Here is a 22,436-nt window from a genome sequence, read left to right on the forward strand (position 1 = left end):
AGCAAATAATCCTGCAATAGTAAGAAGCAGAACAAAGTAGAAAGAAAACAGGGTGTATTACGACTAACATAATGTATGGCTAAAATATTTTACACTTTGAGAACCTCTTACTAGAGAAAAACAAGTTTTGCACAAACATGGGATCTAAGTTTTACAGCATCTCTCCAATATGCATTACTAATTTTGAACCCAACTAAGGAGCCACACAAAAAGCTGCCAGAAAGCCATAAATAAAATTAAAAATACAGTTCCTGCAGCTCTGTTCAAGATATACAATGACCTTCAGTATACAATAATAATAGAATGGATTCTACTGTATAGCTCAGGTTACCATTCATAAAAAAACACCATTCCTATGGCAGTACATTCAAGCTTCTCTATTTTTACTTGACTGGCTACACGGCTATGTCACTTAGACCACCACTATGCTGCATGTGAAGCAGCCCAATCTGAATATAACAGAAAACCTATTAAAAAGTAACATATCTGTGTATTAACAAAGCAATTAAAAAAATAATCCGATTTCCAAGATTTTCTTTAGTTCCTATGCAAACAGCAATTATTTGGGCTACAGCATCTACTTGCATTTTTACACCTTCTGCAATGCAAAATGCCAAATCCTGCTATTCTACACAGGTACTCCTAACTAGATTTAGAAAGACCAGCATACTTGTATCATGAGTAAACAGAGAAAGATGTACCGCTTTTTTCACTGGCTCACTAGCTAAGCTGAACTCCTTCAGTAGTACAGAAACTTCAATAGAGACCTAAGCCTTATCTCCCTGGAGCAAACCTCCTTTGCTGCCTGACCCCGCTGACTGGTTCCTTCATGTCTATCTTCTGGCTATGACTGGTAGGCATCTGAAGAAAGAGGTTGCTAACTGAAGTACTTGCATCCTGAGGTGGTATGTGAGCCTCACCCTCAGGTCTTGGCACGTTTCTCATTGCGAGGCTTAAGTGAGTGACTAAATCAACTCCTAAAGCATTAGGTTTTGCAACCCCATGCTGCTACTCAGAAAAATACAAAGATTATGTACAGTCAATACTATGAAGCTATTACATTAAAGCAAGTATAAAAAGAGTTAGTTCTGTAAAAAAGCGTTACATTTCTCTCACATTTTACTGTAAAACTAAAAGCAAGTACTATTTTCTTGTATCTAGAATGCAATTTAGCAAGAGGGTAAGAAACACAGAAGGTAGCTAGCTAAGTATGTCGATAATTAATGCTTAAAATTTAGTTTTAGCATTTCACATACACAAGCACCTTATAGCTGAATAAAAGCCTGCATCTCAAGTTAATCTTTACCAAAAAAATAAAAAAGACCATTATACTGACCATATTACCCTCACATTACACTCAAAAACTGTATTAAAAGAACAGTTGCAAAGACAACTATTAGCTAGCCAGCAGACTGCATGAAGACCCTTTATGCATGTAAATTATAAGATTTTAGATGCACGGATTCATGCTACTTCTCCCCAACATACCTTACAGACTAATGTACAAACCGTAAAATGTTAAAAAAAGAAAAGCCAAAGCCACAAAGCAAATAAGGTTGTTTATAGCATTAGCATCCCGCATTAGCACTCTGATTCGCAATGCTAAAAGCAGCACCAAAAAAAATAAAAAGGTAAAAGAAGAATGTACAGTATTCAGATTCAATAATCAAAGAACGAGAGTAAAATGTGTTAATGCATAAGAATTTCAGTCATATTCCACAAAGCTTCAAGATAACAGACAGTTAACTATTATTGCAAATACCAGGCAACATAAAACAGACATCTTCAGTCCATATACAATGAAATTGTCATCTCCTACACAAATGGAATTGATTTTGTTTGAAGTCAGAAGCATGAAAGAGCTAATGGAATTTTTTAATTTTTTGGTCTGATTACCTGTCTGTACCACTACCTTAAAAGATGCATTTAGGATTCCCAGCGCATGTATTAATTTCTAATCAGTACTTCCTTTTCTCATTCATCTGAATTAGAAAGAGAATTTTTAAAACTGGAAAGCACTTAATACTTTAAAAAGCAAATGATCCAATTTGCTTTTCCCTGTATGTGGTACTGAAGACTCCGCTTTTATCTGACAGCATTATAACGCTAAAGCAAATCAGTAATATGAATAATAGAAGGACAATAATTTTTGGCAATAGTTCAAACTATTTGAAATGAAGCTACCATGGCAATTATAAGGTAAAGGACAACACTAACTTGTTTGCACTGCAACACAGAAACCATGCATATTGAATATCAGTATTCATACTGAAATTAAATATAATTCACTCCATACATCATTATGCATATTGACAACAGTGTAATTTGGAATTCTGCTTCTCTCCATGATCGCCAAACTAGTATTAGAAGCAGTAAATAATTTTGTCAAGTGTTTAAATCTGCCTCCTACTCGAAGATTCATCTCAGTTAATTGATTAGGACATGGTTTCTCAGACATCCGAATTCAGACTTACCTCAATTAACTTCAGCTTTCTAGACAACCTGTTCCTAAAACTAGTTTCCATAAAAGACAGAAAGACAGGGAAGGCAAACCCAGAGGTACAAATTCTAAGCATGTACCTTTGCCACGTGCTATAAGTGGGGAGCTCAGCTGGCTGCTGAAATAGTTGCCTAAATTCTAGTACTTCATAATAACATAAAAAATTACATAGCCCTGATATTGTGAAGTGACGAAGTTATTCTAGATTGTAAGAGCTCATTGTCAACCCTGCATGAATCCATAGCATAGCATGTATGAATGGCTACGAGAGGCAGCCATCAAACAATGTTTTCATGTGAATATCAGGGCCCAGTGAAAACACGTGCCTGAAAAGTTATATACCAAACACCCCTCCCATCCATTTAATCTAGTATAAATACTCTAACAATCCACTTAACCATCAAATCAAACAGCTTTAAAGAAAGTTCAAAACAAATTTCTGTAAGATCCTAACAGTCAATGTATGACAGTTTCTTCCTCTTTTCTTACTTACCAGTTTATCATTTTCGTTGGGCATTTCAAACACACATCTCAATTTGGAGTCCATTAGCTCATCGGGCTTTGCTTCTTTCCACTAAAACAATTAATATAGTTATTTAATGAGCCGGTCGTGCAAAGATACGAATAGTTCATAACCTTGCTCTTAGAACTTCCCTATAGCTCCTACGAAGCTGAATGCCGTTCTTGCCCTAGCTGCAATTTTCAGACTTGGTTTTGAACAACAGTTCTGTCCACTTTAGATTACTACATAAGTAAGAAAAGGTAGAAATGGTTAAAGTTAAGTCTGGAAATGGAATCAAGTGAACTGAATGCCAGGATGGATCCACAGATTTGTAGGGCACAACAGGTGGGACAGCAGAGTGGTTTCCTTAACACAATCAGGAACAAAAGTACCATCTGAGTTGGCCTAAGAACAAGGCCCTACCACTGCTTGGTAAATGTTCTCCTATGTCCTATTTCAGAAGCACCAATTTTAAACAAAAGAATGAAAGACACCTTTTATTGATTCTATACTTAGCTCCAGAGTAAATTCCTTTTGTTTTTTTCTCCAGTGGCTATAATTGTGCAGTAACTTGTAACTACAATTACTGATTTTCTGCAAGATTTGTTTCTCAGTATTCTATACTTTAACAACCAAGAAAGCGGTTATTTCAAATGTATTTCTAAAGTGGATTTTTATATCCTCCCCAAATAGTTACGCTTCACTTACCACACATAACCAAGAGCTATCAGAGCATATCAAGAAAAAGTAAACCAGACCAACAAGGAAGAAAGATGTTATCTTTGTAGCTACACATCTCAAAAGCTTAACAACATTTTTTCCACTGTATCCAGTGGAAAGAGATGCCATAATAATCTTTGCCTTCACATATAAGGGGAGAGAGCCTAAGCCTTCAGAGGTCTAGTGAATTTCAGTGATTTATGAAACCTTTTATCCATATTTTGCTTCCCCTCCTCTGCCTTGAGTGAACACTGAACCATGTGAACTCGGGGGTCCTTAGAACAGTTTCCAGAGACAGAAGACTGCGCATCATTCCCCGGACCCTAATAAAAATGATTGTGGGAACCCATGTATACCCTGAAGGGCATGTTCTGACTGAAGATTTCTCTTCCAATTGCTTATAATGTCAGAGAAAGGTGTCCTTACTTCTGAACTAACATGCACAAATCTAAATCTCTTCTTCCTGGATCTTTCGTCAGACCAGTCCATCCCGAGAATTGAATCTACAATGTGTTCTATTAAAAAAATAAAACAAATCTATCATTTGTGCTGTGTTTAGCCACTTGGTATCTCCTAGAGAGACACAGTGTAGTCTTGCAAATGTTTCTACTCCTTAGAATACCATTCAACTTTTTGCATAAACACTTTTTAGACCAAATGGGTCTATTTCATTCAGCTTCAGGCTTGCTGCTTCCATATACTCTTGATTCCCTCATATACAACCTGTTTACTCAATTCCAATGAACTGCTTATCGCATACAACATGACCATGCTTTAACACTGAACTGACTTTAGCTTTGACACAGTACTACTTCTATGCAATCAGTCCACTAGACAAGTTCCAAGAACTGAGCTTGTATTTAATATTAAAAACCCTGAACCACTTACAGAAGACATTTGTTCAGAGAAAATCCAGAACTTCTCGAAAAAAAAATAATTTTAAAAACGTGATTCACTTAAGACTGAATTTTTAAATAAATAAGCAAATAAAAACTACAACAGTTATTCTACCCCAGTTTTACTTACCACTGCCTCCATATCTGAAATATTTGGTGGTGCATAGATCGTTTGTACCATAAACTTGTGTTTACTCTTCTCGTTTGGGTCATAGTCAAAAGGTTGCAGCATTACTGTTCAAAAGAATTAAAAAAAAAAATCTGTGATCCTCCAGCTAATCACTGTAATAAACATGCCATATGCTTTCGGTTGGCTTCTCAGTGAACAGACACTGAAAGTTAAAACCTGAAGGTGGTGTTGAAAATAGTGCAGATGTACACTGTAGCAAGTAGTGAAAGGAAACATCTTACAACTGTTAAAAACCTTAAGTTTTTCAGAGTCTAGCTAGCTTAGAAGATTACTTCTGTAATTACTATAGCTAGAAGACATTTAATACACAAGTAAGAACAAACATATCTTGACTTTTCTTTGGAATAGATACATTTTGTGATTAAGTGAATACAAACATAAAAGAACGATGGTATACATTATGACATTTACTCAGGGGAAAAAAAAAACTTACATTAGACAGACCACCAGTAGGGCAAGCTCAACTGACTTCTAAAGGCATATTAATCTAAGCTGGGAGCAAAACTACTAAAATACTTCACTCAAACCACAATTACTATAGGAGGTAAAGCTGCCTGGGGCTTTAATAATGCATTATTAGTAATAATGCGTTGTTAGAACACTTTCAAATTCAGCTCTTGTAAGATTTATAGTGATTACTTACGGAGTAACTACATAACACATTTTATTCAGGTTTTGACATTCTTAAACTTAAGTCCAGCCTAACAGCTAATGTTTGCTCAAAAGTACTCCGAAATCCAGGTATGGATTTGAATTCAACAGAAAGTTTTGGTCCTCCACTACATTTTACGAGTGGAGAAAGAGGGATGGGATTCAAAATCATGTTTTCTGTAAAGACAGTTTTAAGTGACACATTAAAATTAAATACCAAATGAAACCAGATTAAATTAAATACCACATTAAAATTAAATACCAGATGAAACCAGATGAAACCAGATGTTTTTGACACAACGTAGTTCGTGCTACAAGTACCAGAACTAGAATATGCAAGCAGTAGAGGGTATTTTTGTGATGAGACAGTTTCTGAATGACAAGTCTTTTTACTGTACTCTTAGCTTTCCAAATTTGATCATTCAGCTGGTCAAGAAGCGTAACTCATGTTTTCAAAGTTATTATTTTGAAGTGTACATAAATTGGAAAAATAAATTACATCGCTAACGGTATTCATTATCTCCATTATTACTACAACACTACAATATTTTTAAAAGAACACTTCAATTACAGAAGCACAGTACCTTCATCCATCCAAACTGTATAAAGCCATCAGGAGGTTGAGGTGGGTTTTTTTGTTGTTGCTGTTGTTTAAAAAACAGCCCAGAGTGGTTGTCAGGTCACTCTGGTATCATTATTTTGTGTGTGGTTTCTTTAGTTCAAAGTGACTGAAAAGAATATCTATAATACAGACCAGGAGAGTAAAGCACGACAGGATATACTGGCACATCCGAGGGCATAGTACAAGGATTTGCAGAAATATCTGAATAGGCAAGGTTTGATAATAGCAGTGTTGGAGAACTAACTGAAATAGACAGGATATATAACCAGCAGAGTCTACCTCCATTCTACATCCATGGAATAGACCGTGAAACAAACCGGCACTTTAGCCTCCTTGCTCACATTTCATCCTGGAGACAATTAGTTGACTCACTCCTGATGGGAGTCCCGGATAACAAAAGTTATATACACACATACACACGTGTACACACGTGCAACACTACCAGAGAACGAGGAGCAGAGTAAACTGTAGAGATAAATTATTTGACTTGTCTCCCACAGAAAGTGGATTCCACTTTAGTGCATCTTTATATAAAATTAAAAGAGAAACTTAAGTAATTACAGGTAATGAATAAAAACATGAATTACATTTATGGAGTCCTATCAACAGTAATCTGTACAGTCACCTATTTTACAGCAATGAAGAAACTAAAGTAGAAATATTTACTTAACTAGGAAAACACACTGTACACTCTGAATGTGCTTCCCATATAATTCTAAAAAAGTTCAGTCTGTAGACTTCAATACTTTTACAATGTCCAACAATTCAGATTTATTTTCCTCAATTCTGAATCTTCATTGGACGTATAGTTCAACATCCTTGCTTTCACACAGTGCAAGTTCTTCACAATAGAACTGAACTGCATTAGTTTATAAAATAGTAAGTACAGTATCAGAATGATTAACTTGGCCTCTCCAAATTCACCGGTACTTACGAAAAAGTTACTACTAAATTTAATTATACTGCAACCTAATTTTAGGCCTTATATACTAGTCACACGTTGCAGATGTTTGCTGCAGAATAGTTATCTAATGTTTTTCCTCCTTTAATGCTGCATACAGTATAATCAAATGATAATTAAATAATCTAGCATTCTATCTAGCAATTTGAATCAGATACATTTCACAAATAAAGCGCATATAGGAACTGCAATATTTGACATGCTTTCAAACGATCCTACTTGCAACGGCTTTGGAGTCAGGTTTCTTTAATCATTGGCCTCACTTAGGTCCAGAATATAAATGATCTAACTAAAGGCTTCTTCCAAACATGGATGCTACAGCAATTTCTCTCTAAGAATTGTTCTATCAACAGACCACAGAAAGAATGAAGTACTTTAGTTTCCCTACGCCAAGGGAACAGATGGAATAGCTTGAAAGACAGCAAAACCAGCTTTCCATCATCTGAGAACTTGGGTAACTAGTTAAATAACTTGATGTTCTTTGACTACTACGTAACAGCTGAAAATTTGGTTGAATTGAAAAGCAGCAGAGAAAAAGATCAATGAATTTAAAGAGATACTCAAGCTTTAAGTAAACATGGAAAACTCCATGAATATATGAAGCCGCTGTTTTCAGCGTATTCTCGGAATCCACGAGCTGTCCACATTATCAATTCTAGGAGCATTGCAAACAGTTATGAAAGCAAGACTCTTGTTAGTAAGCCTAAATTTTCTACACAGGAGGGCTTTATCTCCACAACATAAATCTTAAGAAGGTCCTGAAACCCAGAATGAAGAACAGTAACAAGTAACAGTAACAGTTGCAAAGAAAGAAAAATAACATTCTATATTCTGGAAAGAAAAATCACCAGCAAGCAATTAGTATAGGTGATACGAAAATAAGTAATTAATTTAGGTCATCAAGGTGAAGGGAAAGCCATCCAAGTGAACAGTAAAGAAAAAGAGGTCCTACCAAATCAGTATTTTTGGAAAAAATATATAAACACGGTTGAAAAATGTTACATTCTGATTCACAATTGGACGATACACAAAATGCCCATGGACTTCCTTAAAACGTCTGTTAAATCACATCTCTAATAATGAGTTTTAACACTCCCCTGACCCTGAATTATCTGATGCATTATATGGACTAAAGGCAGTTAATACTGTCAACATTTAGTTCTGAACAGAGTTTCAGCCATGGTATCCTACATTGATTTCCCTCTGCACAACAATGTGAGAGAAATCTATTTTTAATGATATGAACAATGAGTCAGCACTGAAAACATTCAGTAGAGAGATACATGAGATAACAAAGTGGGTCAACAGAAAAAGTAACTGCGTACTTGGCTTACCAAGTAACTCAAAAGAAATTATATGCCCAACAACAACAATTTGGGGAAGAAAATTTAATTCTGAAAAGCATCTGTAACGACACATCTACATCTTGGAGTCACTGCAGCTGAAAAACTGCAAGAGATTCCATTAACACAGAAAAAGCAGTAACGAAGAGCCACTGTGGATGCAAAGTGGAAAATCACCCAGCTTTGATACTCTGATACATAGTTAAGACAAATGTCTGTGAGTCAATGTTGAAGAGGAAAAAGTAAGCTTCTGACTACAGGAATCTCTAAACAATTATCTCAATAAAATGATCTTTCATCCACAAGATGCTGAACTGTCCCTGGCAAGCAATACTGTAGTTTTAAAAGGTCACATTCTACAGGTCATATCAGATTAGAAAACTGGTGTCTCTCCTAAAAGGAAAGTTACTCTAAGTTTTTAATCCATCAAATTTGAAGTTTTCCTGAGTTAGTTCTTGCAGCTTTTGAACGTACCACCTAAAGCTAGTTCCCCAAACTCTTTTAAACTTCCCAAAAGGTGTGAGGGTATGAATATGAAAAGCTCTGAGGATTGCTCCTTGTTTCCCTTTGCTTTGCTATAGCTTTTCAGGGGTACTACAAGAATCAGCTTTTTAGACTTAGGAGATCTAGGAGCTTATGACTGTATTACCTTTGATCTCTACAACCTATGAGACCACATCCATGCTGGGAAATATGATGATTCCACAGAGAAGTAAGCGTTTCTCCTCTTACAGTCATAGGTTTGAGAATTCCCTTATTCAGAAGATTCTTAACTCAAAATGATTGTGAGAACGACCTACCAAAATCATTTACCATGTCAGAAGACCAATACCTATTCTTTTCCCGTTTTCCTGAGAATGTCTACTCCCATCATTCCTAACACCTGCTCTTTTTGACACAGTACTGTCCAGTATAGGATTAGACTATTATATATCCAGCTATCAAAATTCTGTTGATTGTCAGCATGAAGTACGTAAGCCAAACCTAGACGGAGTTTCATGAGGGTGGAAATACTGTGTGGCTTCAAGGCTCACACTGCTGAGCATTAAGGATCCTTTTTAATCCACATTCCAAAAACAGATTAAGAAGTGTCTCTAGAGTGAAACATGATAGATTTTTCAAACCTAAGGGCTACAAACAGCTCCACCTAAAGTAACAGAAAATATCCTTAAAAGCAATTGAAGGATTACCACTTAGCATGTGCTACTTAACACACTCATAACTCTTCTATTATAACAAATTATGAAACAACAGAGTTCAGACAACAGGGACCAGTACTATTCCAAACAACTATTCCATGGTTGTGAATCGATTTGTTTTTTTAAACGCAATGAACTGTTAAATGTTGAACTTTAAACACATCAGAGCAGCAAAGCTATGTCCCACTTCAAGATACGAACATGAATACAGTGGTCTGAAGGTACTGTTAATGTCACTGCCCATTTCCAACTTTCCTTCCTCCTTAACACAGCAATAGCTGCAGGTAAATATGACGAACGACAGGTAAGTATTTCTGTATAGAGGTTTTTCATGCCTTAAAATATATAACTTACAACCATGTATATCTGCTTTTACCTGAAACAATTACAGATGATCCTGGGTCAATAATTCCACTGTTTGGCCTCACACAGTATCGACGAGGCGCTGTGGTCTTCACTTTGAAGCATACTTTCCTATCTGATGGATTTCGTAGCTTAAGATTTGTAGTTACTACGTCTGTAAAGGGACCTGAAAAAAAAAGGAAAGAAGTTGTTTTCATTGTAAATACCCTCATATCTGTGGAAGACAAGGCTGTTTATACAGTACAAATTACTCTTAAAATATAATTTAATGGCAACAAGCAGTTTAAATCATACATCTGTTAAGCACATATACCATTACGTGCAAAGCATGTTCTATCATCTTAGCTATAACAATATACATTAACGCAATGAACAAATAAGTCTTAAGTAGTATGACATATTCAAGCTGCTGGTGCAAGTTCATATATACATATATAGATACAGACATTTTTACATCTTAAACACAGACGTCATTACGCTAATTTTACTAAAGCTTTTGTAACACCGCACGTAACCAGTGGGTAATGATCTTATGTGAAAGTAAGTTTTGCTGGATTTTTGTCTAGGAATAGAAGCAATATGTACTTTGGAACTCTTACCAGTGTTTATTAAAGAAAGGAAACACTGTGATAATGAAATATACTAACTGCTCTTGAGATTTCAACTTACGGTGGGCTTTGAGGTCCTACAGCCTTGACAGAAACATTAACCTCATCTTTCAAATTCAAAACAGGCAGGGAAGATGATACTCTGTTTATGCATATATTCCAACTTATCCACCAAAAAGAAACTTCAGTTGCCGTATTCACCTATCTAATGCAGTATATTCTCTAAACTGTGCCTGTGTTAAACCATCAAGATAGGAATTGACTCTAAGGCTGGATTGGACAACAGAGGCATAATTTCAATGTCAAGCTGTAAAAGCTCTTCTTCCAGAAGAGATCACCTCCAAGTGATGTCACACGTAACAGCAAGAACGGTTCACAGAGTGTTAATCTCCTTTTTGTCATTTGAAAGCAAGAATGCACAGGCACAAAAAGAACGCACTTAGAAAATGGAACTGCATATGAACATGAAGTTTATTCAATAATATTTCACGTGTACATGAATTTTAAAGAAGCCTATTTTTCTCTAGACATAACAAACCAAATTACTGCAAAATGCTTTTCACCATTATTGAAATCACGACAACTGCTTTTCCATTTAAAAAAGAAAGAGAGCAAACTTTAGATTATACAGGGTTAAAAATATACACGACCTGAGCAGTAAGGTACAACAAACCCACCACTTGCATAAGCTAAAGGAAGTCAGAAAGTCAGTTCTCTTCCGAGACCTCTGTGGAATAACGTCTCCAGGACTCCTCGGAAGCAAACGGCACTATCACTAGCAAGCATGTTATTACACCAGAGGGCTCACTATCTGACCAATGTCTTGATTTCTGTAACCCTCTTTCAGCCCAAATCCTTGATGTTGAGAGAGTGCTGAACACAGCCTTGACTTGAAACAATGAAATACAAATCAACAGAGGATGAACTGGGATTACTGAGAACAAGAACAGTCAGATGGAGGTGAAAACGCGTGTGAGCTGGTTTAAATTCAACAGGACTTTTTTGGTGAGAAAATAGGAACTGGTACTACTCGTCTGAAAATGTCATTTCCGATCTGGCTTTATAAGGTAGAGGAAGGTAATCATCCTCTTAATCCACTGAAACTTGGCATGGGTCCCATGCGGAAGATTTACAAAACTACTTCAAAGTTTCCTGCCACTTGTCCCTTGTCGGCTCTTGCAGGATCCAGTTGCATTTACTTAGAGAGTTCAACCTAAAAATAGCTCCCATAACCCACACCACAAGCCGAACTAAAATCAGGTATCTGAATAACCCTTTAAATCTGAGGCTGCTGATACGCTCAGAAAAGACTGAACGTTTATTTTTTGAACCACACAAGCATCTTTAAGAACTTAATTCTGTGTTTTACTTATAGCCACCTAGGCAGTGCCTTTGCAGTGCCCAGCAGCATAGGAAACCTTGAATTTGGCTTTCAGTCTTTTTTTCCCCTTTTGTTTTTGTTTGTCTGTAATTGCAACTTTAGACAACCTGAGGTGCTCTGCTGTGCAATCTTCTCAACCACTGTTAGAAGAAAATTTGTATCTAAGAAAAAAAGGCTCAGCTCAGAGGCTCATTTTGAAAGGCAGAGTCACCAAGTGAAGAAGCTCAAATAGCCTATCTCGAGACACAGAAACAGTGAATTTAGGAACTCGAGATAAACTTTTTTAAACTTAAAAATAAAAGATGTTCCAAGACATGAAAGGCCCCCTTCTCAAAGCCTGCATAATAATGGCAAGATAGGAGTCAAAGCATTGTTAGAATTATTCTAATACTTCCTGGCAGTTCCAACACCGCAGATGAAAAAAAGTCTGCTTTTGTTCTCCAGGTACATAAACGTAGTGACCTCCTCTGCATTTCCCCAGTACTTCCCAAAAAACAGCCTTGATCTCAGGAACATTTTTCAGCACCAGACATTTCTTCCAGAGTGGACTGAAATCTTTTCTCAAAGCCTTGAGCACCCTTTGGGCAGCCTTACCTTTCACCTGCTTTCCAAAAGCTTGAAAGGTAAAAAGCTGTACAAAACCTCTCGAGACTCACAACCATCAGAATTAATAAATAGCTCCCAGCAAACTGGTGTGCAAAGGGAAAAGAAAAGGAAAATAACACTAAATGTTATTGGGTCCTGCAGTGCCCAGCTATTTTGGTAGTTCAGTGACAGCACTGATCTTGAGCATGGGTAGGCAGGCAGAGACTTTTCTGACACAAGGACAGTAATTCAGAGAAAAAAAAAACTATTAGCATTGTGAGGAGGAGCATGTTCTAAATTAGAATAACGTGTCCTTAAAAAAAAAAAGTGAAGCAGCAGAAGGGGATTCTGGAGTTTCCATTCACACAAACATACATACCCCTACCCTTGAAAGGGTGGGGAAATAAAAGACTAGCTGGCACTAACAGCCTGAGCACAAAATCTTGAATCATAAAATTTCCTTGAGAAAAACTAGAGGAGTAGGGGGAGAAGAACCAGGAGTGGGAAACACTCTGGGCCATACCACACAGACTGCATCTGAAGGAGCCATGGAAAAGAACACAAAGGCTAAGGTGCATACAGACATTTTGGACACCCACCGAGATGGACAAGAGCATGCCAGCTTCATCTCAAAAAACACAGATTCATTACGACAGTATTACACACTCAGAAAAGGATCTCACTAGCCACTCATGACACCCAGTCTAAAGCTGGGTTGGTTTTATTTAAGGACTTAAACCTCCAATGAGCTCATGTAACTGCCCCCAGCACACAAAAATACCTCATGAGTAGTCACCTACTGTCTTTTGCCCAATTCCCATTGGAAACTGGCTATCCTTTATCTTCGATTTGTGCAACTTAAGGCCATGGACTTTTGGATCTGCAACTAGGGTTTCCAGAAGCTGTGGTAATTTAACTAATAAAATCCTCAAGGTACACTGAATTACCTGTGATGTATATATACCGATGTAACTGTGATGTACATTGACAAGAGATCATTGCTTTTTAAACCTGTGATTTCAATCTAACAACTCCTGGGAGGCAGAGCTCTTTTGAAGGGGACTGGGAGTTCAGAAATCTGTTTAGCAGCATGGAGTCAAGACACCAACTACAGCATCTTTCTAGAAGAAAAACTGTGAAAGTGCCAGATAATTCTGACTGTTTTGAAAAGCGCAGTGATGATCCACGCCAAGATTTTTCCTGTCTTTTTGACTTACAGCAGCCCTAGAAAGGAATGACAGCCACCTGCCTAATCGCACTTGGAGAAACTCGAGATCTCCAAAACCACGATGCGCTGCATTTCTCCTCCAGCAATCCTCCTGTGCAGCCACCACGAGATTAATGCCGGGGTTGCCTCTGGCAACCACGTACCTTGGACTACAGCAACTAGCAAGCAGGAGGAAATGACACAGATTCTGCAGAGCCAGCTCCCACTGCTGAAATGCCGTCCCAAGTTCCCTGGTTTGCCACAACCCAGCCTCTTACACTGCAGTAAAGCCAAATGACGATGTTACTGGACAGGTAGGGTCTGTACAAAGATCTTTCGGGATCAATGTTGTCGTATTTTCTCTTCAAATTCACGTCTCCATGTTCTGAGCACCAAGTCACCCTACTCCTGCCTGGGAAGGTCAAACACCAAGGAAAAATGGTGACATGAATATGCCTTTCTAGAGTGGGAAGGAAGAGCTGAGAGGAGCCTCCTCAGTCCACAGTACCCACGGGGAAGATCTGAGATCACAGCCAGTATCTACTCATTAATAGTACAGCACAAATGAACTGAAAGAATTTTTGGAAGGGGACAGGTTTGGTTGTTAGATGAGCCATTCAAAATTAGAACAGCTAGCATTAACGTATACAGAGACCCTGTTACAGAGCATCACCTCTGCCTAAAGTTAGGTAACAATTTGCCATTGTATAAAATTACAGCAGCTTGTACAAAAATAAGCACGTTTATTTAAAAAAACCTGAACAGCAGTTTACATGAAACAGCTTAAATATAAGTATGTTCTTCTCTTTAAGACACCGAACTGTAACTGTTATAAAAAGCTAAATATCTAAGCTGACTGCCAAAGGCACTCCATTTCATGCTGAGAACTGAAGTTTATTTAAGCTGTAAACTGGCACATTAAAGTAATGTATTCAACCATATCAAAAAAAAATACAAGTATACATAAGGAAGCACACAAGCAAAAAGATTACAAACTTCTAAAAAAGTGTGAGTTGCAGCGTTAACTTCAAAAATTATTTGGATGACAACCTCAAAGTGGGATGCTGTTTCTTCCTCGCTTTCCAAATTCTGGAAGCACTCAATCTATACAAAAGACTTCAAGGTACCTTCACCCAAATGTACTGAGGCAGGACAGTTTTTGTCCAGCACACAATAAAGTCAAGTTGGGCAGGCAAAGAAAAATCATTTACTGCACTTGACAATTTGAGTACTAATGCCTGAAAAAGAAGTTAAAGTCATCAGGATAAAAACTAGAAGTAATGTTATAAAGCCAGCACGACAAATCTGGTGAAGAAAAGGTTAACTGACTTATGGTAGACGTGACAGAAACAGAGTAAGATCTCCATCAACTCATTCTGCTAGAATTAGAAGAAAAAAAAAGTTAATGGAATGTAATCAACATTCTTACAATGTAATATTTTTCTTTCTTAATTGGGACAAGATTTAACTGCTTTTCATGTCCATCATCAGGAATCAGAGAACTACAGAATGGCTGAGGCTGGAAGGTCACTGGAGGTGACCTGGTCCAGGCCCCCTGCTCAAGCAGGGTCAGAGAGCCAGACGCCCGGCATCATGCCCAGACAGCTTGTGATAAGACCCCCGAGCCTTCCTTTCTCCAGGCTAAATGGCCCCAGCTCTCAGACTTTCCTCACAGGAGAGGTGCTCCAGTCCCTTCATCATCTTCACGGCTCTTCACCGGACTCTATCCAGTGCGGCCATGTCTGTATTGTACTGGGGGGGGGCAGAGCTGGACCCAGCACCCAGGCATGGCCTCACCAGTCTGAGGAGACAGGAAGAATCACCTCCCTCCACCTGCTGGCAATGCTTTGCCCAAAGCAGCCCAGGACACCCCTAGCCTTCCCTGTGGCACGGGCACACTGCAGACTCACATTCAACTTGGGTGTCCACCAGGACCCCCAGCTCCACTCCTGTGAAGCTGTATAACGTTGCACTTCCCCTTTCTGAACTTCACAAAGTTCCTGCCAGCCCACAGTTACACATCTCCAACTACACTTTGTGCGACTGACCACTACGTTCTGGACCCAGCCACTTTTTTTTTTTTTTTTACCCACCTCACTGTCAGCTCATCCAGCCCCATACACAAACAGCTTCTCTGTGAGGATCTTAAGGGAGGCAGTGTCAAAAGCCTTAATGAAGTCCAGGCAGACAATATCCACTGCTCTCCCCTCCTCTACCAGACCAGCCACTTCATCATCGGAGCTTACCAAGTTGGTCAAGCATGACTTCCCCTTGGTGAACCCACGCTGACTACTCCTGATGACTTACTTTCTTGCCCTTCACATGCCTGGAAATGCTTTCCAGGGTGAGCTGTTCCATCACCTACCTTCCCAGGAATCCAGGCGTAGCTGACCAGCCTGTAGTTCCCTGGGAACTCCTTCTTGCCCTTCTTTCTGAAGATGGCAGTGAAACTTGCTTTCCTCCAGTCTCCAGGCACTTCTCCCAGTCAGCAGGTTGATTAATGATTACAAAGAGCGGCCTCACAGTGACATCTGCCAGCTCCCTGGCACCCCTGGGTGCATCCCATTAGTTTGCCTAAGTATTGCCTGACCTGATCCTTTGCTCCAGATCTCCCTGGTCTCTGGGACCTGGGATTCCTGAAGGCTGACTCTTGGTAACGAAGACTGAGGCAAAGAAGGTGTTAAGTACACAGCCTCTTACATGTCCTGTGTAACCAGGTCCCGCATCTCCTTCAGCGGTAGGCACACATTTCCTTTTGTCAGCGATGTATTTACAGAAGCCCTTCTTGTCATCCTTGACATTCCTGGCCAGACTCAATTCCATTTGGGCTTAAGCCTTCCTAACCTAATCCCTGCATGCTTCGACAACAACTCTGTATTCCTCCCAGGTCACCCATCCTTTGCTTCTACCCTCTGTAAGCTTTCTTTTTGCATGTGAGTTTGGCCAGGAGCACCTTGTTCATCCACATGGGCCTCTGTGCATTTTTACCTGATTTCCTATCTGCTGGGATGGATTCCTCTTGAGCTAGGAGGTGATCCAGGAATATTAAGGAATTTACAAAATGATCAGTAAACGTTTCTCCTGCATCTGGGATAAGTACCATAAACAGAAGTATTTCCAAAGATTTGCTGTCATTTTAAAAAGGAGTTGCACCAGAACAACAAAAAAAGCTCTGTTACAAGAACGGGCTGGACAGATGCTCAGTGATGTCCAACCCACAATGCACTAATATCATGTGCAATGCACCAGTAGACATCAAGGGCATTACATATTAAGGTGTTTCTGTTTTCTTTTTAAACCAGTTGAAATAGCCATCGTGATACATGTCAATTGTCTTCAAAAATATGAATACTGATTGTAGTAAGTTAAAAATAAGAGTTATTTCACAAAGGACTTGGAGATGACAGCTCATTCTAGTTTTCATACAGTCCAGCTTTCAGCTTTGTTTCACTGCACCAAGAATACTGCTGCCTTGATCACCTCCAGATTTATCCTCGTAAGTTTATCCAATTATTTTTAAAACGCCCAGAAACATTTCTATTTCAGGTTCTACTACAGAAGCATGTTTATTTTTAAAGATATAAGGAGAAGTAAAAGCAAAAAAAAAAAGTAAATTGCCAACATTAAGCTGAAACATGCATTTTACTGGCAAACAAAGGTCAATATTGAAAAAAATGAAGACGAAATGTCTAAAAATGAAAGACCAGTGTCCAGTAGTGATTCAAACTACCTTGATTGTCAGACAAGCACACTTAAAATATAAACAAAGCACTTGATTGCTTCAAATGGGATTTCATAGTTCTGAAAAAAGCATAGGTGAAAGAGCTGGCATAAAAAAATAAAAGAAAAAAATGTTTCTTTCCATAAACTACTTCTAAGCAATTAATATTCAAATCTTTGTGAAAACAACCTAAAAAGAATCCGTAACAGTCATTTTCAAGGAACATCATTCCTTTTCCCCTTGAAATACCAAAAACACGATCATTCAAATATCCTATAAACTCAGCTGGAAGAAAAATTCTAACTCTAATAAATCACCTGTGTTAAATTTATTCATGCTCTACAAAGCATAATAGCTTAGGTTTCATGAATTAATACTTCAACATTATAACTCTGAACGATCAGGAATAATCAGTGGATGAAGTTGCAAGATTACTAATATCTACAAATAGTCAGTGCTCTCAGGTATATATCCATATATCAGAGCAAAAATACAGAATCTCTCTCTTCTTATGCTAACCCTGGCACTTGATAAATAACTCTTAATTTTATCATCAATCTGCACATAAATACCACAATGCAAAAAAAAATCTTTATAAGAAAGCTGACAAGCCTCAAAATCCATAGCCCCAGCAGGCTGATTCCAGGCTAGCACTGTTCATCATGGGGTAACATCAGATTTTATCTGTGCTCCTCACACCAACACACTGATGGTTTATCTGTCAAGATTTTTTCTTCTTCAAAAAAAAAAATGCTGAGACAATGCTCATATTTAATCCTAAAAGGGCTTGTATTCCTCTGTCAAAGTGGCAAGTAGAGCATATATAAGGCTATACAGCCTACTAGAGGTGCTTGTACCGATGCTGACATTCATGCTTTCACTGGGGGCTGGTGGAAGAGAAATGGGAATTGAAATCTGTTGCCGGCCATTCTGACAGAGAAAAGACAAGAACACAATACAGCAGCATTTCGAACTAGGCAAAACAAACATTCTTTCTCCTTGTATTTTCCTCCTGGATCAAAATTTCACGTTCACCCCAGATTGTTCCTGATGTGCTGTTAGTGGCCAAAAAACACAGTAAAAACACAATGAGCATCTATCTCAAGGGTAAAGTGCAGCCACAGATGACTATCATGAATTCTGGTAAACAGAACATTATCTACTTCATATAATGGAAAAAATACAGGCTAAAAGGAGATTGTCCTGCACTTAAAGGTAAACATGGACAAAGGTTTCTTTAGACTCAACAACACTACTAATAACATGACGTAACACGGAGTAACTTCATCCAAAGATATTAACGCTCGTGTTTAGTTTAAGCTTTAAAACCTAGCAGTCATGTCTGCACTTGATATTTTTCCTATTGAAAGAGTACCATTATCGAATAAATGTCATGTTACTAGTGTCAAAGGCAAGCTTCCTACTTCAACTTAACCTCCAGGTTATTGTGAATTCCCTACTTGCAATTTAGCTCTATTTGCTTGTACTGTTGTTCTTGCCAAAGACACACTAAGCATACTAAAACTGGTAGCTCGTAATTCTACTAGGAAAAGTCTTAAGAATCTAGCAATAAAGCATTATTCATCCCAAAGCGTTCTCTGTTGAAACAACAAAAGCAGCAGAAATATTTTACTACTGATAAATACGAACACTTAAAACAGCAAATGATGCTTAAAGTCCTGAAACAACTAGTAATATGTACAAGCAATCCGGCTCAGTAAGGGCTGTCTCATAAACCCTTCCTGCTGGAGCAACTGTTCTCTTTACTTGGATGAGGCAAGATAACTAATGAATGTGATAATTACAGAGCCTCTTCGATTTCAAAGAATACTAGCGCATTTGAACAGAGCTAGATAAACAAGTAACTGTCCCCTTTCTTCTTTTGAACTTTCTTTGTATTTTAACCTGCTATAGCTTACAAAAGCTTTTGGGGATGCTGAAACACCCAGATCTGCTGCTTAAAATATTCAAGCATACAGCAGCTCAACTATCCGACCTCCAGTTGGATACACCTGTCTGATCTGAATCACAACATTCAAGACACACTTCAAACCACACAGCAGCAATCAGAACATGTGTAATTATCTCAGCTGACAGCTGCAATGGCACGCAGTATGCTGTGGCAAGGCTGATTTCCTTGAAGGCTTGACCAAAAGCAGTGTGCTCAAAGAACTGGACATCAGAAGCCAGCCTGAAACATACAACAGAACACCAAAACCCTCCTGGTTTTCCTCAGCTTCCTTGCAGGTAATAACCAAACAGCACAACTGAGTAATTTTAATAAATAAATTTAGCACAAACAGCATCCAGCCTCACAAAACAGGCACACGACAGAGGGACCTGCCTACACGGGCTTACATACAAGGCATTAAAACGTTCAGCATACAGATGCAGCTAGTGCTGGGCCACCTCCCAAAGATGTGAACAGCTCACTCCAATTTCAGGGTGACCTTTCATTCCCCAGAAGCACAGAGTCCAGGCCTCCAACGTCTCATCTCTCTGGAAGCCAAGTTCACCATACCCTACAGTTACTCACGAAACAAACATCTGCTTTCAGTTGGACGTGGTGACAACCCCCTCGCCTGACAAGATCGCACACCCCATTCCCTCACTATCTTCCCGTCACAGCATCACGCTGAGCTGACACAACCCCGCTGCAGGACCGGGCAGCTCACTTCCACACGAGCAGCGAGAGCTCTCACCCGAGCCCCAACGTGGAAGTGAAACGATGTCTCGCACGTGTCCAAAATAAAACCCTAAAAATTTTTATTTTTGCTCTATTACACTTAGCGGCCATACTAAATTAACATCACACTCCTATGAATTCTAACTACTAAGTTTCCTTTGCATATGGAGCACTAACTCCTATGCACACGACTTAATTTTATGAACATCCCTTCTAACAAATAAAAAAACCTTTGAACACTATCCAACCCTGCACATCTCTGTCGAGCTTTTCTAATGCCTTGGAACGTAAGACGGCATACCGGCCTCTAGGTGAAGTGTGCCACGAAGTACCACCACAGTCCTACCAAGCTTTTAGGAACGCTGTAACCTCATGACCTCGTAGAAGCTTTCTAAAGCCCAGGAGAAACAAATCATTTTGTGAGACGGTATCCGATGAATTGAAAACGAGTTGGAGGTATTTTTGCCCGCAATTCCTTTTAGAAAGTTGGTTCAGATTGCCATGATTCAGATTTGAAATTCAAGTGGTTTCTACTGATCTAAACACACTCATAGCCACTCAACGCCAATTCGGTTTTGTACCAATCCTACCCTTCCACCTGCATAGCTTCTCTTTTCCCCAGTGCCTACCTCTTCTGATATATTTATAGACAGCGATCAGACCCCCTTGCAGTCTTCATCTTGCTAATGCAAACAAACCATGCTACTCTGCTTCATCTGTTAGTAACTTTTCCTTTGCCCCATTCCCACTTGGGTTTACTCTCTCTGACGGGCTGCTGCCAGGGATGTATTCAGATAAAGCTTTATCAACGCCATGCACCACGACATTAATGCTTCCCTCACAACTCAACTACAGTCTCATATCTGCCCTTTTTCGTGACTTGTCACACTCATGACAAGCCTATGACTAAGTACCGGTCTCTAGTCTTACTCGTTCATCACTCCCAAGAGAAACAATCAAACAGCAGTTCTGTCACTAGCACACACCAAACGCACACTTTTTTTTTTTTCCATTCATCACATCTCCTACCTTTGCATCACCAGGGAGCTCCGCCAGCACAGCCCCACACATACCAAGGCCTTTAAAGAAGACACTGAGCCAAGTTCAAACACGACACTGGGCCACCCTTTGGAAGTGTCTTTATTAAGCCTCCAGCAGGCCGACGGCTGTGCTGCAGTTCATTTTACAGCTTGCTCCTTCCCCATCTTAAGCTTTACCACTATGCTTCTTTACCTGCAACTTAATTATTAGCTCCACAGACACCTCTGTATCAAATAACCTAATGCCATCCAGCAAGCCCCAGGGTAAGAGCAGATTTTGTTTGGGGAGCAGGGGCACACAGAAGAGCTCAAAGGAGAGGCACAGAGTGGGAAGCAGCTCTCAGACCAGACTGGCACACGCTACCCAGGACGCCCATGCTGCATTTTATTCCATGTTCCATTTACCCTCGTGTCTTTAATTATTCTTTCCTCCAAGGTTTTGCATGGAATTTAGGTCAGATCTAGTCAAGCACTGAAGTGTCAAATTGAACGTTACTCCAAGTGAGAGCACACTCTGAGAAACAGGAGGGAAAATCCTGATGTGACTGTATTTTAAAATTCAGGCAATTATTTCTCTTTTCTTCCTTCTTCATATTACTTAAAAAGCAAACACCTGAAGTCCTACACCAGGGTAACCTTTAGCAAAGTACCTGAGCTATCAGGTCTACACCTACGCTACCCAATAATTTACAATGCAATGCAATAACTACACTATTCAACTGCACACCAAAAGGAGCAAGCCGAAGGGGCCAAGATGATTATGCATCAGATAAAGTCTCACTGCAGTAAGGAAAACAAAGTTACTGAAATTCTAACCTGCGTTTCTGCATTTCTATTTTCAACAATACCACATCAGAAATGACCCTATTACAGTAATTTTGCTGATTTTTTTGTTTGATTTTAAAGCAATTAGCTTATATATATTTACTTGGCTCATCTGACAGTAAAAGCCTTGCAATTTGACAACTTTCACACTGGGAAATGTAACACTTATCTAATTATTCAGTGATTTATTTCTTTTTTCCACTCCACACATAGTAAATTCTCTCCAGCAGTCTTTTTCCAACTCAAATTTATGGCTTGTAAGCCAAGAGCATAATAACCCTTTAATGACCGATGTTCGCAAAGGTCTGGTTAACAAACCTCTCCCAAAGACACACTTGGTCAGAAAGGACAACACACTCACAAACCACAGCCAAGACAAAGCAGGAACAATTTACACCACCACGGCAGAAAGCCAGTGCACTAAATATTCGGCCCT

General features: G+C 38.9%; 1 protein-coding gene across 1 annotated transcript in view; it reads right to left on the minus strand.

Annotated features, from left to right (window-relative positions):
* Positions 1 to 22,436, minus strand: part of VAPA (VAMP associated protein A) — a 30,438-nt gene that overhangs the window by 2,508 nt on the left and 5,494 nt on the right. Inside the window, exons 2-4 of the mRNA XM_040549993.1 lie at positions 9,961 to 10,113; positions 4,749 to 4,852; positions 2,994 to 3,074 (exon numbers count right to left, since the gene is read on the minus strand). Coding sequence (XP_040405927.1) covers positions 2,994 to 3,074; positions 4,749 to 4,852; positions 9,961 to 10,113 — 338 coding nt within the window. The remainder of the gene's footprint in view (positions 1 to 2,993; positions 3,075 to 4,748; positions 4,853 to 9,960; positions 10,114 to 22,436) is intronic.

Source organism: Cygnus olor, chromosome 2 (genome assembly GCF_009769625.2).
Source record: "Cygnus olor isolate bCygOlo1 chromosome 2, bCygOlo1.pri.v2, whole genome shotgun sequence".
NCBI classification, from domain to species: Eukaryota; Metazoa; Chordata; class Aves; order Anseriformes; family Anatidae; genus Cygnus; species Cygnus olor.